General features: G+C 37.3%; 1 protein-coding gene across 7 annotated transcripts in view; it reads right to left on the bottom strand.

The window, feature by feature from the left end:
- Nucleotides 1–8,798: 8,798 nt before the first annotated feature.
- Nucleotides 8,799–17,144, bottom strand: part of BEGAIN (brain enriched guanylate kinase associated) — a 148,222-nt gene continuing 139,876 nt past the window's right edge. For all 7 annotated transcript variants that reach the window (XM_090141618.1, XM_090141615.1, XM_090141617.1 and 4 more), the window contains 2 exons: nt 13,929–14,012; nt 8,799–10,897 (listed from right to left, as the gene is read on the bottom strand). In XM_090141618.1, coding sequence (XP_089997744.1) covers nt 9,524–10,897; nt 13,929–14,012 — 1,458 coding nt within the window. In that variant the 3' untranslated portion in view covers nt 8,799–9,523. The remainder of the gene's footprint in view (nt 10,898–13,928; nt 14,013–17,144) is intronic.

Genomic DNA, 17,144 nt, shown 5'->3' on the forward strand with positions numbered 1-17,144 from the left:
TGCAGCGTTTCCCTATGAACTTGTGGATAAATTCAGAACTGAATATTTCTAGTAATTCAGATCTGATCATCTCTCCTCCTTTTGGATCTCTATTGTCTGGGCAACAGGCAGCAAGTTCAGCAGTAAATCTAACCATAGTGTTAGCCTGAGGATGTGGTTCCCCAGTTTTGGCTGCTGTTTTCTTCCTTGTTCACTGGATGTATCTCACTTTTGTGTTGTTTGTCATTATACAGTGATTAGGATTGTATACCCCAAGATACTGAATGTAAACATCCATTTTTCTGTCTTGTGCTCCTGCTATATTTTTTTTTACATTTTTTCTTCAAGGAGCACTTTTTGTGCTGGGCAGCTCCTTGCAGTATGAATGCCACAAACATCAAAACCTGTCCAAACAGCCTACAGTGACTTTAAAACTGATAATAAAAACAATTGTTGCTGTATGGAGTATAAAAGCGCTGCAGTATCTGTATGGCAACTGAGTGCCTTAAGGGAATTATCCTAGATTTGTACGGTATAAATGCCATCAAAATGGAACAGCCAACAGCCTCAGATGTGCTACTGGGAAAGAGACTTTGCCTGTTGCTGTCTGCCAGCAGTACTGCATTCTTGGGGCTGCCTCAAGACCCTCACAAATTGGCCATCTGCATAAGAATGGGACATGCTTTGCAATTGCTCTGCAGTAAGTGGGGGGTGTCCCTGGAATGTCCCTCTCAGATGATGAGTGCTTCCTTCTGGCCTTTGTAACAGCTGCACCACTCCAACAAACTGCACAGCCCTACCTCCTTGAAGTCTCCCTCTTTTTATTTTTTGCTAGGAAAATCCATTTTTTTGTAAAGATTGTGTGAAGTGATACTCGGTGCTAAAAGATTCAAAGCAATCCATCAGTATCGATGTTTAGCTCCTTTGCATGGCACTAATGGAAGAAGGTGCGGATGTGTCAAGGTTGTTTGTGACAAGTGGTACTTTTTTTTTTTAAATAAATCTCTTGTGTGGATTGATAAACAACTTTTGTTTACCAACAAGTACATATAAGCTGGAGAATGCTAAGAAACATGATGCATGCATTTCAGTACCTGTAGAAACTTGAGGTGGGACCCAGCAGCTCTCTAGTAATTTCTGAATCATAGAATCATTAAGGTTGGATAAGACCATTAAGATCATCTTGTTCAATAGTATATGCTGACACATTTGCTCCATTAATGCATTGTTGCAGTGTGTGGGTTTTCTAGGGGAAACAACCAGGAAGAGAAAGGGATGGCCGACAGCAATATGTTTTCTACAGACACTGGAGAGCTGTCCAAATGCAATGCCATGTCCACTGGTTCTGGGAGCTCTGGCTGAAAGTCTGCCATATTCACTCTTGATCTTGGGAGAAATAATGTGAACTGTATGAACTTCATCCAGTATGTGAGGTGTGCGTGGGCCTGGGGCAAGATCCCATAGCCCAGGGACAGGCCTATGAATAGAGCATTTCAGATTTCACATCCAAAAGGATAAAAAGCTAAGGGTAAGAAAACATTTGATAAAGCGTGCAGGTAAAGCAATATGCATAGCCTATGCAATTACAGTCAACAGACTATTGTGTCAAGTAATAATCAAATAATAAGAGACCATCCACCCTTCATAAGCTTACAGTATAAAAAGAATAATTTTTCTAACTAAATAACTTTAAATAAATGATGCACAAGAGTTGGACAATAACTTTTTTGGTAGGGATTGAGAATTGTGTATTTTTATGAATTTCAAGTTAGGTTGTTTGAGTGGGAGCAATGTTTTCTCTCTGAACAAAACAGAAATGTAAAGCTGAAAACAGAATTGGCTTAGAAGTGAGAGACAAGTGGAGATATGAGGAGCTCAAGCAAGAAATCACGTTTAATTGGTGCTGTCTGGAGTGCCAAAAAGTGCATTTCATCTTCATCATCAATAGGTTTTGAAAGAAAAATAAAAGACCGTCTACATCTATTTGAAATAGAATACGTGTTCAGCTTGCTTGCAAAGTGTGACTTTACTGGATTTGCTGTGTTTCCCCATCTTGGCTTCCTGGGCTCTGAGATCTCAGTAATGAGATGTTTACTAACACTTTTTTCATTCAGATCTTTTCTCCTTAAGTAACAAGTGTACTTCTGTTGAACTAATTTAGTCTCTGGATTGTTTATCCGCACCAACACAAGTCAAATTGTTGTAGGCAGTCCTGGCAGTTCTAGCAAGAAACTTCCATATCGCTATATTATGACACAATCTTTCCTTTAAAGGGAGAGGGGCAAAAAGCAAAAATGAGAACGAAAGAAAATAGTCTGCAACTATTTTCTTTGGGATTTTTTCATAATATACCCTAAGGACTGCAGGAACATGTTATATGTTGTGAATGGTAAGTCTGACAGCATTTTTTGATGCTCAGATTCAGTTCTGCATTTAACTTCTTGCAGTTTTAGGTCTCATCTTCCTCACCTTCAGACTTCTGCGGACTCTGACAGCACAGCTAAGTGAGCTTGAATCAGAAAACTATGATTCAGTTGTTGTGCTAAGTACAGGGTGGAGAAATTAAACTTTCATTTGTTAGTTCCCAAGTTATAACATAAATACCATAAATTAGACCAAGATCCTTACTGTCATCTAAAATTAAATAGCTCCTACCTACTTGTTCCCCTCTCACCAGGTCAGTGGCAAAGTAAGGTCCTCATAGTGAGGGGCCACTTGCTGTCTGGTTGTCCAGTGCATGGCTTCCTCATTGTGCTGTGATACACAGCTGGTGTCCAGACTGAGAGGCTTTCTAATGTAGGAGCTGAATTAAGTGAGGACTTCAGTGGGAGCCTGCTGAAATTCATACATAACACATAAGTGCTGAAAATACTTTTATTCCTCCAAATCTGGTTTAGGATGTCACAAGTATAGAACTGGAATGGGAAAGGATGCTGACTGGGTTTGATATTACAACTTTAATTAATCTGAGACTTGCTGCTCTTTCACTTCTAAATCACAGAGCTGTCATTGCTCAGCTTTGTATAGTAAATATTGCTGTGGCTCTGCAGCTCATGTGTGTGTCTGCTCTGATTCATAAATTACAAAGGAAAAGTCTAGATGGGTGGATAAATTTAAATACGAATTCATTAGAGCTGACATCAAAAATAAGAATTTATCTGAAGAATCATAGTTAGAGTATTAGTATATATATGTCTGTGCTGGGCATGCTGCTGAGAAGGTATTTAACTCCCATCACGGTTCTTTTTCAACAGTTGCATTTTGTGTCAGTGCAGTTTTGCCCCTTTCAGTTAAAGACATTCTCCGTACTCTGGATTGTAATAATTGTCTACAGGAATGCTCTCTCTTCTTGGAGGCCAGAGGGACATTGTCAGTTCCCACAGGAGTAGGATGGGGATCCATATGCAGCCTGGAGAAGCTCCTGTCTGATAGAAGGTAGAGTGCACTTCTCTGCAAGATTGGTGATGCAGAAACTCACAGAAGAGAAATCTCAGGATGCTCCAAACAGCAACTTTCCAAAGCCTGTATGGCAGTACAAAGCTAAGCCCTTCATGGTGATGACTGGTGCCTTAAACACCAAGCTGGTGCTCAAGCAGATCTGGTGCGATAAAATTTCAGCTGCTTGTGCAGTTAAAGCTCAACATCTGTGTATTTTCAATTGTAAAGTCTGGCATGGAAATGATTAGTAGCTATCCACTAGGGACAGCATATTTACACTTAACTACTTTGTGAAGGATTATAGGATATGGCTCATACTTAGGCAAATTCTCATGGCAAATAATGGTTCTGCAGATAATGCTATGTCCTCTCAAGAAGGGCAAGATTGATCCTCAGTTGAAGGGCAGCTACTGCACAATTATCAAATCTTTAATTGCATGAAAAATTAAGTTATTCTTTTTAAGCTTCAGCTGGACAAAAACACTGTCACTAAGAACAGCTTTTCCTATACAGTCATGGAAAATACAAAGAGAAAACAACAGTAGAGGAATGAGTGACATGTTATTAAGAGTGATCAAATTGCTAAAGTTGCTTAATAACAATGAGACTTTTTAAAAAAGATATGGAAGAAAAACTGAGACAACAATGAATATCTCCTGGTAATGTTGATATAACACCATGTGAACAGGATCACATCAAGATTTAATCAAAGCAGATCACCCTGCCTAGCTCATAGTCACCAGGAGTTAGTGCTTATATTGAGAACTGGTAGATCCTGGACACGTTTGAAAGTGCCTTAGCCCTTTCCTAAAATTTGACTTAGAATTTTAAGGCTGAAAATTAAACTGTGATAAGGGATTCACAAGCATAGAAAATTTGGTACTAAGGTACTTCAGATCTGTTGACTTTAAGAGGGATGCTGGAGTCTGACAAACCTGCAATTGAAACCATATAAAGCTTGAAAACACATAAATTGAAATGAGTATTGCTGAAAACAATTTCTCAATCCTGCCAGGAATGGAAGAAGGAGAATAAAAATAGACTCCACAGGACTCATGTCTATCATGAACGAACTCAAAGCTCTTTGGGATCATCCAGCATGCTGCTGTGCAAGTGCTGAAAAACTACCTTAGTCTCAAAAGGGAAGTATAGGAGAAATCCTTTCTTTTCAATGCACTGGAAGCATTGAAATTTTCAAATGATTTTCAGGAAACAAGATCCTACTCTAGAAAGATGGCCAGAATCATTCTTCATCAAAAGGCAAACTTGCATTTTGGCCATATGAAAATAAATTTTATTTTAGTGAGAAAATTTCTGTCCAACTACCTGTTGTTACTGAGCATATCAGCTCTGGGAAAACAGATCCAGTCACTCTGATCTGCATATTTTTCTTCTTTCTTTCTTTGTTCACTGGGCTTGAATCCAATGTTTGACCCAGCTCAGTGCTCATATTAAAACACTCCAGTAGTAGAAAAGTGAAGAGGATGCTTCTTGAAAAGAATTTAAATGAATTAGAGATCTGAATAGAGTGTCTTCCAAAGAAAAATGACTGGACTACACCTACACAATTTAAGCAATATTTAAGGAGAGATATCATAACGAGCTCTAAGAATTACAAGGTTGTAATTCTTAGAAATCGTTAGTAAGTTGTAAGTGAGGAAGTTGTAAGTTGTAAGTGGGGAAGAATAATTCTATAGGAAAGTCCAAAGGATGTAAATTAATACATTAAAATTAAAAAAGGAGAAATCAATCTAAGCAGCTGTATAATCATGTCCCGTGACAGATTTTTGAGTGGAAATTCTTTTTAATTAAAAGTGCTGGAAGGGGAAAAGATTAATATGATACATTTTCTAGTTTGGGAGTAGAATTTAGAAACTGTTGAATTGAAAACTATGTATTTTGGGGTTTGCCACAATTTAAACATTAAAAATGCAGCTATTTATAGGGTTCTTAGAAGTTTAAAAGGAAGTGATATTTGTGATTCAAATTTATTGAGACTTTGATTCATTTTAACCTTAATTTGGAGTGAGAAAAATATTCTCACATCTTAAAAAATGTGTTTGCTCCTTTTGATTTCATAACACTTATATAAATTTTTTTCCTAGAGAATTGTATCCTATTTCCCTCTTTTGAATTCTTATCTGTTTTCTGTGATGTGACTTGCTATTCCTCACTCTGATCTTTCAATCTCTGTTTCTGTGACCACTGTCCTGTGTCATGTACTCTTTGGTATCACATTGCTTTCATTAAAATGATGTTTCACATCTTCTGCTTCACTGCACTGTTGAGTAGTTTCCACTTATTTTCCTCACCTTCTCTGCTTTTACTCGTGCCAAATGAAATAATTGATCAAAGAAAAATCCTCTTCTGGATAACTACAAGCCCTGCATATGGAATTTGAATGCTTTGGTCATCGCTTTTAAAAGTGAGGTTTTGAGGTAATATGGAGACACTTTAGCAGTTTCATAATGCTTGAGAGAAAATCAGACTTTTATATCCTTTGGACAAGCTATTTTGAGGCAAATTCTCAGCTGCAGGAATGGGGGATTCTGAGGTGGTTTTCTTTGAATGAAAGTCAGTTGTTTTGTTTTTCTGGAGTTACAATCAGAGCAGTATCAAGTTCATCAGACTAGACCTGCTTAAATGAGAAATGGAAGTAAGGTGTTCTGAGAACAGTGTTTTAGATGTTGCTTTTCATCATAAAAGTCCTGTAGAATGTAAGTTCTTTGAAAACACTGTGGTAATCAGGTCCATTCCACTTGGAACAAAGTACAAGTCCTTCTGAACAAGATATTATTGATTTTCTCTCCCATCTCTTCTATTCTTAACCAGAGTTAGGCTCATAAATCTTCAGTGATTTTTAAATCCATGCTTGAGATTTTGTTTGGTGCTACAAGAGCCATTCTAAAGCCACAGGGAACCATGGTGAGGGAAGAACTTCCTTTGGAGAGAAAACAGAGAGAAATCCAAATAGCCAGTCTTAAATATCCCTACTATACACTCCTGTAATCAGCTCCACGACAGGAGTTTTGAATGACTTGCTCTCAATGTGAAAACTGAAAGTAGGCACAGAATTAAAGCATTCCATACAGGAAATTTAAATCACTTGTAAAATGCTTTGTACCTTCCTAGCCTCCCATCTCTGGTCTCTGTAGTTGTCTCAAGAAATCAAAGCAGAATGTACCAAAATAAAGAGAGAATCCTTTAATATAATCTTTGAAAATTTCTTGGGTAGGGAAAAAAAAACAAACAACACAAAATTAATCATTTTTAAACCAGTAACTCTGAGAAAAATTATTTCATTTTTTAGTTTTTTTCTCTTGTGTTCATAGAAAATATGCAAACTTACTGTCAGTTGTTCTGATTTAAAGGAGTTTTTAAAATAATCAGTGCATTAAAGTTGGGTAACTACCTATTTTGATCCCTTCGATTGAAATTCATTCCAGGGTTACATATTGTTCTATAACTGAATTAATTACAGAAAAATGTTAAAGGGTTTTAGGCTATTTTATAAGAAAAACTCTGTACTAATTGGCTGAAATGTCTGGTTTTAATTTGCATACTAATCCACATAAACTGAGAAAGAGAGTCAAGTGAAGCGTAGAAACAGACTTTGAAACTGCAATAGAAGAAAAGGTAACATAACAGCATATTAAATAATCAGATCTGTAATACCTAGAAGAAGTTAAGTTTTGTACAATTAACGAAATAGCTGTTTAATATCAGATGGTGAAGTATATTATAGAAAGGATCAGTCTGAGAGTGTGTTCCTGTTCATAAATATCAGGATTTATTTTTCCATACCTTATATATTTTTAAGATGAGATAAAAGTTAATTTTCACCTCTTGCATACAGATCCGTTTATTCATTGACCAAAGAAATGAATATCTTGCCTTACACTGCCTAAATTTTAGGAACCTGAATGAGTCAACATTGAGTGTTTTGAAGGGGAGGTAGCAGATTCTCTGGATCTTCATTTTCTATTTAGTGCAGGTCAGATTCTACCGTAGAGATAGTTGGTATTTGGGAAATAATATGGTGCTCTCTATATTTTTCCCCATTGATTTCAGTGGCTTTATGTGTGGTACAACCTGCCCCAAGCTGTGTGAGAGCATAAAAAAACAAGGTGCATAATAGCTTTCTTACAGAAATAAGCCTGACTTCAACCTTCTGTTGTGGCTTACCTGTGTGATATTATTAACTACCATTGTTCTCCTCAGCAGTTGTACAGGTCTCTGAGGAACTGTAAGAACTTAATGCCTGATCTTCCAAATAGCACAGAAAGTACTTGCATGTATAAATAGTGGCCACGTTTTTATATTACTCATGAAGAACGCGAATAACTTTATGTGAAACAGCGGGAATTATTGATGCCAAATGAATTGAAACTGTGTCTTCATGAGTTAAGACACTTATGTAAAAGTGAGCAGTTTTAGTGCCCTGGTTCATAGTAACTTAACAAGTGCCTATTTTCAGAGAATTGGCAGAAAACAAATTATTTTCTTTTAATATGTAATGAATGATAACATCATTTTAGCTTTATAGGTACTAGATTTTTAGATTTCCTCAGTGATTTTACTGATTTACTACCACATATTGCACTATGTAAGATCCTTTTCCACAGCGGTGCCTGTCAGAGTCAATATTTCAAGTACAGGATACATGTTTAATGAATATGACTTATAGGAATGATTTAGCATTTACTGCTGTATTCTGCCTCTTACCAGGCAGCAGCACTTAAGCCATAAGAGAAATCCACAGGATTTTTCCTTCCCTCTTTCTGTTTTTCTTTCCTCTTTTTTTTCTCACCCTTCTGCTCAAGTTGTACACTCCCTAGTGATGGAATGACAAGGAACAGGAATCTGTGGAGGGAACACAAAAACTACAGGTAGAACTATGGCTTCTCACTGCTGAGGTTGAAACTGCTATGGGCTGCAGAAGATGAAACTTTCCTTAAATCTTAGTAAAATGTCTGTGTTTGAAATATATGAAAAAGGACAATTGTGGAAAATAACAGTTCTAAAGACCTGAAGAGTTGTGCCAACTACGTACATAATAGAGGAGGAGGTTTAGTCACAACTTTCATATGTTTTTCAAGTTTTTTTTAGAATATGCAGAGATTTTCCCAGTGAATTTAAAACTATTGACTACCAGTTTGTTTTCCTTGTTACCTTCCAAGGCTGATGAGAAGCAGTCCTTACAATTCCAGGAGCCAAAGGCTGAGAACAACTGTTCTGAGGTTTAGACAGACTCCTTTGGAAAGCAATGTAAGTAGGAGCTTTTTTCATTAACATTTACTGGACCGTAAATATCCAGAACACACTGTTGTCCAGGGTATGTTTTAACAAAGGATAAAGAACCCAACAAAATATCTCCACTGGTGTCTTTTATTAAGTAATGCAAAATACAGTATTAATTATGACACTGCATGCATTTTAGACGATATAAATGCAAGCCTACAGAAAATGTGACAAAGAAACCCTCAATTACTTTTGAGGTAGTATACAAGGAAAAATAGGAAAGCAGAAACACAGTGGATTAAAAGAACAAAATATTGGTATCACTTTGTGCATACATTTGTCACTCATAAATACATTTGTATGAAATAACTTAAGATACAATTCCATTCTTTTTAAAAAATATACTTTTTCAAATTCACCATTTCTTTTTAGTTTTGCTTTTTTTTCACATGAAGTTTATGGTATTTTATCAGGTGGATTTATTTTTTTTCACTGCCATCATCATGATTTTACCCTTTTCCTCCAAGAGTTTAGGCACCGATGGCCTCATGCACAAAAATAAATAAGAAACCTGCTTGAAGGGAAAAGAATTCTGCTCAAATATCTTAGGATAGTCTAATAAATACCATTTTGTTTATAAAAATATTTCAGGTTTATAAAAGAGGGGAGGGGACGGTCTCCCATGTGGAAAGGATGTTAAGTGAAAAGTGCTGTATAACATTTTTGGAGAGATTTCATTTCAAACATATAGTACCATTATGAATATATATTTTATAATCCATTTCTTAAACCTTACGCTCACAAGAAGTATCAAACATGGGTTGCTTTCTTTTGCTTGTGGTCTTATTGCAGTTCTGGAAGATGCCTAATTCAGAAGGGTTCCGTATAGTTGTGCTTTTGTAAGGCTGTCCTTCCGACTCAAGCCAGTACTCCCAGTCCGCTGAAACTGCTGCTGTTTGCTGTGAATACTCGAATGGCTTCCTTGCTCCATGGAAGACTGGTGGATTTCTGAAGCCTCTATCGAACTGTGATTGAGGGACTCTGCAGAGCTGTTGGGGCTCACGTCCACATATTCTCTTTTCAACACTGGGCTATTTTCGATGTTTTTGCTACTGCATAACTGGACAGTGATCCTTTCATTTTTTTGGTCTCTTGATTCTTTTGTTTTGTAAGTGGGCAGCTTGTCCTGTTTACAGCTAGTGCTGATGTCAATGTTCAGGCCACTGTCTGTTCTCAGGAAGCAAGAATCCACAAGTCTGCTTTGGCAGATATCATCTCCCTCTGAGCAGCTATCTGCTTTGTAACTAGCATAGATGGGACTTGTTCGACTGTCTCCTGTTTTAATAGGGCTGCTGTAATACTGCTCTGAAAAGCTGCAGGGTGATAGCCTGCCAGTGTTCCTGTAAGAGTATGCACCAATGTCCTCCACGCTCAACTGCCTCCATCGCCCAGGTAAGTCTTCTTCTGAAAGGTTGGTGCTCCTGCACTCATTCCTCATTTTCTGATTCGCTAAAGCCTGCTGTGGTGTTATGGCTGAGAAATGAAAAGGTTCGTTTGCATAAGGAGGCAGAGTCCGAGTAAACGTGGGGGAGTTCTCGTTGTCATCAGCAAGCTCCATGTGCTGTGCAGGTTTTGACTTGGCAAACCGTGGGCTTCCCTGATGCTCGTAACCTGCAGGTGACTTTCTTTCGAACAGTTCATCTCGGTTGCTCATGTAGATTGCCTGCTGGGAGGCTGTCATAGTGTTGGCTTGGGCATTCTCCTTCTCTTCAGAGGTGACGCTGAAGCTAGAATAGGAGCTGGAGGTCGGCAAAGAGGTAATGTACTCTGGGAAGGCTTCGTGAGAGAAGCTGGAATGGAAGCCATCTTCTTCAACAGTACTGTCTGTGGAGTTCTGGGACCGCAGGAACCCCACATCTTTCACTTGCGTGTCCACACTCGGTCTCCTCTCCCTCCTCCTCTCCTCGGGGCAGTACAGGGCGGTGTCACTGCAGTAAATGTCTGACTTGTACTGAGGCCTCTGCCCGAGTTTTCCAGCAGAGTCCTGAAAATTGAGATCCCTTGTAGAGGGGCTTGACAAATGTGAAGACAAGCTGTTTGGATCTGGTTTCTCCAGTACTTTGGCGATGACACAGGTGGGTATGGTATCAGCGTAAGATGTGCGGCACAAGGGAACAGAAAGGCTGCACCCGTGTTTTTCCAGATGGATGCTGACTCTTTCCTGAAAGTCAGATGGCAACTGTAACATAGAGAGATAGCAGAGGGGATAGGAGAAAAGGATGCATATCAGTACTGGTATCTGCTTGGGTTTATTCAGCATTGACATATGAGTGCAGTTTATGATATTATGTAGCTCACCAGATATGGTTCTTTGACTAATGTGAAGGCCACAGTCTCTGTGCATTTCTGAAAACAAATGTAATCAAATGAATTTCATTTATTTACTTAGCATTTAGAAGTGTTTATCTGCTTCTCTTATGAAACTGAGATGATTCCTTCCAAATTAATTCTAGTTGGATCAAAACAATCTAAAGAATGTAGTAAACAACCACCTTAAAAAGGCATGTAGGGAATTAGAGCCTACAGCAACACTTTCCAGACAGTCTGTCAATGTGTGTGATTTGAAGATGGGGTGTGAAGGTCTCTGCTGAGATGAGGAAAGAAGAAGAGATTAGATATATTGTGTTCTTACGGCCTTCTTTGCACTCCTCTTGCCTCCAGCCCACTGCCAAATTGGCTCCTGCCCTTCAGTGTCACATTTTATAAGTTATGTTATTTGAAGGGATGGGAAAGCTGGTTTCACTGAAACTTAAAGCAATGATACTGCTTGCTACAACAAGAGTATTTCTGTGCTGGGAAAAGAAGCAAATGAACAGCTATCTTGTCTCAGCAATGGGATCACTACTTGTCAGATCGACAAACCTTATAAGCTTCCTCTGCCAGCAGCTGCTATTGGCTTCTTTTTGGGTTTCTTACTATACCAGCTAAAATAAGAGCTATGACCCAAAAATGACGAATGACTCCAAATTAGTCAATAAATCTGTTGTGCATCAAAGACTGACCATTTCTGGAGAAAAACGGGAGAGAACACTTTGTAGAGTGTATCTCAAAAAACCCAGTAGGTAAATCCTACACAGGTATAACAAACATTATACAGGCGATATATATATATTTGGCCTTGCACATTTCAAATCTCTACCACTGATCCTTCATAAAGAGTGCTGCACAACAGCTGACTCAGTTCTTCTTGCTGAAAGTCCAAGGAGCTCATGTTTGGGCTAAGTTTGTATCTGGGTTAGTGACTTTTTGGGTTAGCTACTTTGATATCTGTATTGATTTATGCCACTTAAGGAAATAGGTTCTGAATTCTTGGTTGGAATCTTCTCAGCTCTAACCTTTTCTTTTATGTAGAAATCAAGTTTCTCCTTACCAAATAACCAGTGGTTACACTTTTAGCCACAACTTTCAAATGCATTCCTTAACTTTGTTTCTTTAGAGGAGACAGTCCTAAAAATTTCGAGGTGGTCCCCCTCAGCGCCTCTCTTTAGGCAAGAAAAATTCAAGTTGTCTACTGCTTCTAGTGATCTGACATTGTATAAGGTATGGGGTTTCTATTTTAACTGAGTGCTTGAAGATATTTTAATGCCGAAAATTCAGTGTATTCAGAATATGATATATTGTGAAATGACATTCTTGTTACTGTGGAGTAGGATGAGTGTTTTTTTCTATGATATTTTGGATTAATCATTATGTTGGTAATTAGCTCATATATCTTCCACTGGAAATAAAGAGTATAAGATTGCCAATCTGCTGGCAGACAGAAATATTAGTCATAGTAAGTACAGATGCAACAAAGATTGAATAAACAGTAAGTAAATAAGGCTGCTGTAAAAAGCCATGAAGGCGAGGAAAAGAAATACAGTTCATTTAATGTGAAATTGCTGTATAGGGCAGCTAATATTTAGTTTCCTTTAACACTACTGTTGGGTCTATTTTGCGTACATTGTTTATATTCTGAAATGTATTAAAAGAAATAATATTTTTCTTATTGTAGTGGAAGCTGGAATTACAAAAATGATATTGCTGTTGTTAATATATTGTTCAGTAGGTCAGGTTTCTTGGTAACACACAATACTTTTTGTGGCAATATTTGTGCTTGTGAGGAATTTATTGACTGTGACAACATGTTTACACTCAGTACATTGATAAATACTCTGAATTGAAAGTGAAGACTGCCCATTTCATTAAGATTCCAGTTTGTAATGGCTCTCTGTGAGAGCTGCTAAATACCTTTATGATCCTAATTCTTACTAATAGGTAGGAGGCTTTTGGTATGAGTAATGTAATGATGACTCTTAGATATGAAATGTTAAGTGAAGTTAGCCACTAGGAAAAAGAATGGGATCAGAATATTGGTAAATTTGGAGGTTTTGCTTCAGATACAGGACATCATATCCATATAATGGAAGAATGTTGATCAGTCCTTGTCAGATTTGTTTAGTGCTCTTATTCAGTCTAGTGGCTTAGAAACGGCTGACATTTGGTTTTGCATTATTCTGTCAAAGAATTGCTCAAAGGGGGCCATAGTTGGGAATGAGTTACCTGATGAGAGTGATCAAGGGAAGGTTTATCCTCTGTGACCTTCAACAAACCAATATACATGAGGAAGGTGTTATTGCTTTGAGGAGGATCCTGCATCTCCAAAGACTGCCTTGTTGATTGACACATTTTGCCTCCCCTTTAAGGAGTGTCTTTCTCATGTCAGTTTCCTTGGAAGTCAAGAATATTAATTAAAGTTTATACCTTGGAATTCAATTAGCCAGTGCTATGGTTGCTTTAGAAAAGATGTTTGCCAGTCTGTTTTAAGATTCAGGTTTAGAATTAACTGGACTGGAAAATAACTTGAGGAAGAAAATTGATTGTATCCTATCATGTCTCCACTCCTTCCACAAACCCGAATATTTTGCAGCCTAGATTTCTCACCACTTTGGTTTTGTGAAAGCCTTTATTATTTAACATGTTCAGCAGAGACACATTCTATTGGATAGCAGAGAATATCTTCAAGTTCCATTATGAACTGATTTTGTCAGCACCTCCCCAGCTACACAGAATAGCAGCAGGTGCACAAAACCCCCAGGGCTGCTTAAAGGGTGAAAAAAAAAGGAATAAATCAAAGCCTAAGGGGCAAACAAATTCAGAAAGTAATAAAACAGCCAGTTTTCCATACAATATTTATTTCTTCAAATATTCATCATGTTTAGTCACATTACCTCAGAAAGTTTATGTGCCCTGTCGTAATTCTTGCTGCACTGGAGCAACTGAGCAGCTAAATTGCAGTCCTTCCTATAGAGCTCCTGGAGAAACAAAACAAAAAAAAAAAAAAAAAGGAAAAAAAAAGAAAAAAAAAAAGCTTTTGCAAACTTGTAGCTTTTGCCCACGCCTGAGAAATGGTTCAGAGTTTGACTCTGGGGAAGTTTGGAGCATACTTCAATTTCTAAACTCATTAAGATTCTGTATTTCTTGTGTGATGTTGAGAAGTTTGTCCTTTTGCTCTGTGAGGGTTGATAAAATTACCAAAAATTAAACACTGTAGCTGTGGAGCAGTAATCTGCATTTCAGAAGATGAATACTTACCATTAGGAACTCGGCTTTGTACTTTTAACATGCATGGGACTATGAGGGTGAAAATAAATATGATATTTTAAGCAAAAAGAAAATTGAAGAACAGATGATTTTTATTGAGTGTTATCCAAATCAGCACTGAGATACTACTTTAGAAAAAGTGCTGAAAAAGTCTTAAGAGACTGTGGGAGAAATTCATATTCATACATACTGCTTTTTGACTTTTGTTTTAAATATCCTTTGTCTCCTCATGAAATTTTCTTGCTGGTCCTTGGCTCTCCACTTATCTTCTAGAATATGACTTAAATTTCACTACAAACATACTGTACAACAGAACATCATCTTTTTATTGGGTAAGAAACTATCATGAGAATTTCTCAGAAAAAGAGAATTTAAACATGATGCTTGAACTAATTTTTATCGAATGGTTCCCACAGCCTGTTTAATGGGAAAATTCTGTACAGAGATGTGCCCTCAGCTCATTTTTCATGTTAACTGTATCCTTCAACTAGTATTTTTGGGTCCTTGTGGGTAAGAATTACATGTTGCTTTTGCTCAAGGTGCCATTAAAAACTAAGCTGACTTCCAAATTGACTTCATGTGTGGCAATTAGACAAACAAAACATTGACCACTTTGTCCACTATTATTAACCTGTTAAAACAAGAACAGATTTGTAAGGAAAAAATGTTGAATATTGAAATTATTTGAGTTTCTCCTGTTGCTAATCTTATATCAACACACGCAGAGTTTTATCATTCCACTTGTTTCTGTAAAAGTTGATAGGTTTTCTGTTAAAAGGAAAAGTGGAAATTCCCTCAGTTTAAAGATGTTCTGTAATAAGGTGTTCAACAAGATGTTGCTGGGAGTCCACGAGGCATGTGGCCAGTAACAGCATTTTTCCTGTGATCATTAGTTGATTTATACCTTTGTATTTAAGGGTCCTTAGATACTTTTATGTACATGGATGTCTGTGTGTGTCTGTGTCTGCGTGAGCTTTATATATGATGTTTTCTGCCTTAAATTTACAGAGGAGATAGATCTCATTTATGTAAGTCTTATATTTCATGTCAGCACACACTATCTTTACTCCTGAAAACAGATGCAAACACTAGGAATCCAAGAATTTATTTTGGAAGCAAAATCTGTTGCATGTGTGCTTGGTTCTGATGTGTTACATGCACATTAAGCACATACGGTTTTGCTGTACAATGTATAGCATAGACAAGTTCTCCAGTTCCCCTATGGCACATGAAAATGAAGTCATTCCAGAATTGAATCCTTTCTTTGAAGGCAGTGAGGCTCTGTTTCTGTGAAGTGGTTGCCATGGAGAGTATGAAAAGCATTTCTGATTCTATTTTTAGCTACTTTAAAAATTACAACAAAAAATTTCTTACTGGTTGGATGTGCCACATGTACTTTGTTCTCAATATGTAGTGACATGCTGGCTGGAGTGACTTTATGCCTATTTACCTAGGTGGTGATGAGCCACATCTATGGCATCTAGAGCAGTAATCAACACTAAATTCCAAAAGCTTTTTCATGATCTAAAATATATTTTTGTGTCAAAAGTATAATTTTACATGTCCATCAAAGGAGCAGGGAGAAATATGGTTGGAAGAAGCTGGAGGAGGAAGAAATGTTGGCAAGAAAAGCGCATTTTCTCAGAATTCACTATTCACTTTGACACAGTCTATTCTTGCATAGTATTAAATGACTGTTTTGTAGTTCTTTATTTTGAATATTGGAATGTTACTTTCACTAAAGCGTCACTAAAGATGCTGCATAATGAAGGGCAGAATTTTTTGCTGTGAATTGAGATGAATTGTGAAGAAGTAGTACTGTTTTTTGATGTTCTTGGGCAGTAAAATAATAATCACTGTGTTTCACAGTAATTCTGTCTTTGAGGGAGAGTACATTCTATTCTGGGTCAGTCTGAGCTACTTTTTAAAAACTATCAATATTGAAAACTCTTCTTCAGATGTAGACTTAAATGTGACTTCATGAAGTAATAGTAAATGCATGAATACATATTGGGAAAGCTTCCCTGTTTTTTTTCCATTTTAAATTTGAAATAACTACTGATTTCAGCTGGAATTAGTCCAGACTTATACCTGTACTTCTTAAACCTAAAGTTAGCCTGTTGCATTTATCAGGTTCATTTAGCTATAGATATTAGAGTTATGAAGCAATGGCTGTTTCAACACAGTTTCTGTAAAAGGAGATCAGATTGTGAACTCTTTGTTTCCATTGGAAAGTGGTTAATGAAATTGTCATAATTCACATCAACAATTAATGGGATCAGATGCCTTCTGCTATGACTAGGAGTTTCATATGAAATATGGGAAGAGAGAATGTAGTATGTTGAAGAATGAGCAATAATAAAAACATCTTCTGTAGCTGATTTTTCTATTTTTTTTACTAAGTGTCTAAGGAATGACAAAATAATGAACTAAATGTTTCTTTACTGACTTTGTTAGGTTTGTTCATGGAAGGATTTTCATGAGTCTCATTGCCAATTGCAGAACACATGCAGGGTTCCTGTAATGTTTAATGAGATGCAAGATGATAATCACAAAATATATTCCCTGTTTAATTTCACAGAGGAAGGGAAAGCGTGAACCATATCTGGGGAAAACCTGGCAATCAGAGTAACCAGGCTGCATCAGTCCTACCTATGAATCGTAGAGCTCGCTCATGCTGGGCATTCCATGTCAATGAGCAAAGACTAAAAGATCACAGGAACTGTGGGAAATGGAGGGCTCTATCATGTGCCTACAGGCTTTGTGAAGAATCTGCAATGAAGACATGTCCACACTTCATGTCTGAATATGCTTCTACCAGTCTGCTAGATTGGAACCTATGG

The sequence above is a fragment of the Phasianus colchicus genome, chromosome 5, assembly GCF_987193195.1.
Source record: "Phasianus colchicus chromosome 5, bPhaCol1.hap1.1, whole genome shotgun sequence".
NCBI lineage: Eukaryota > Metazoa > Chordata > Aves > Galliformes > Phasianidae > Phasianus > Phasianus colchicus.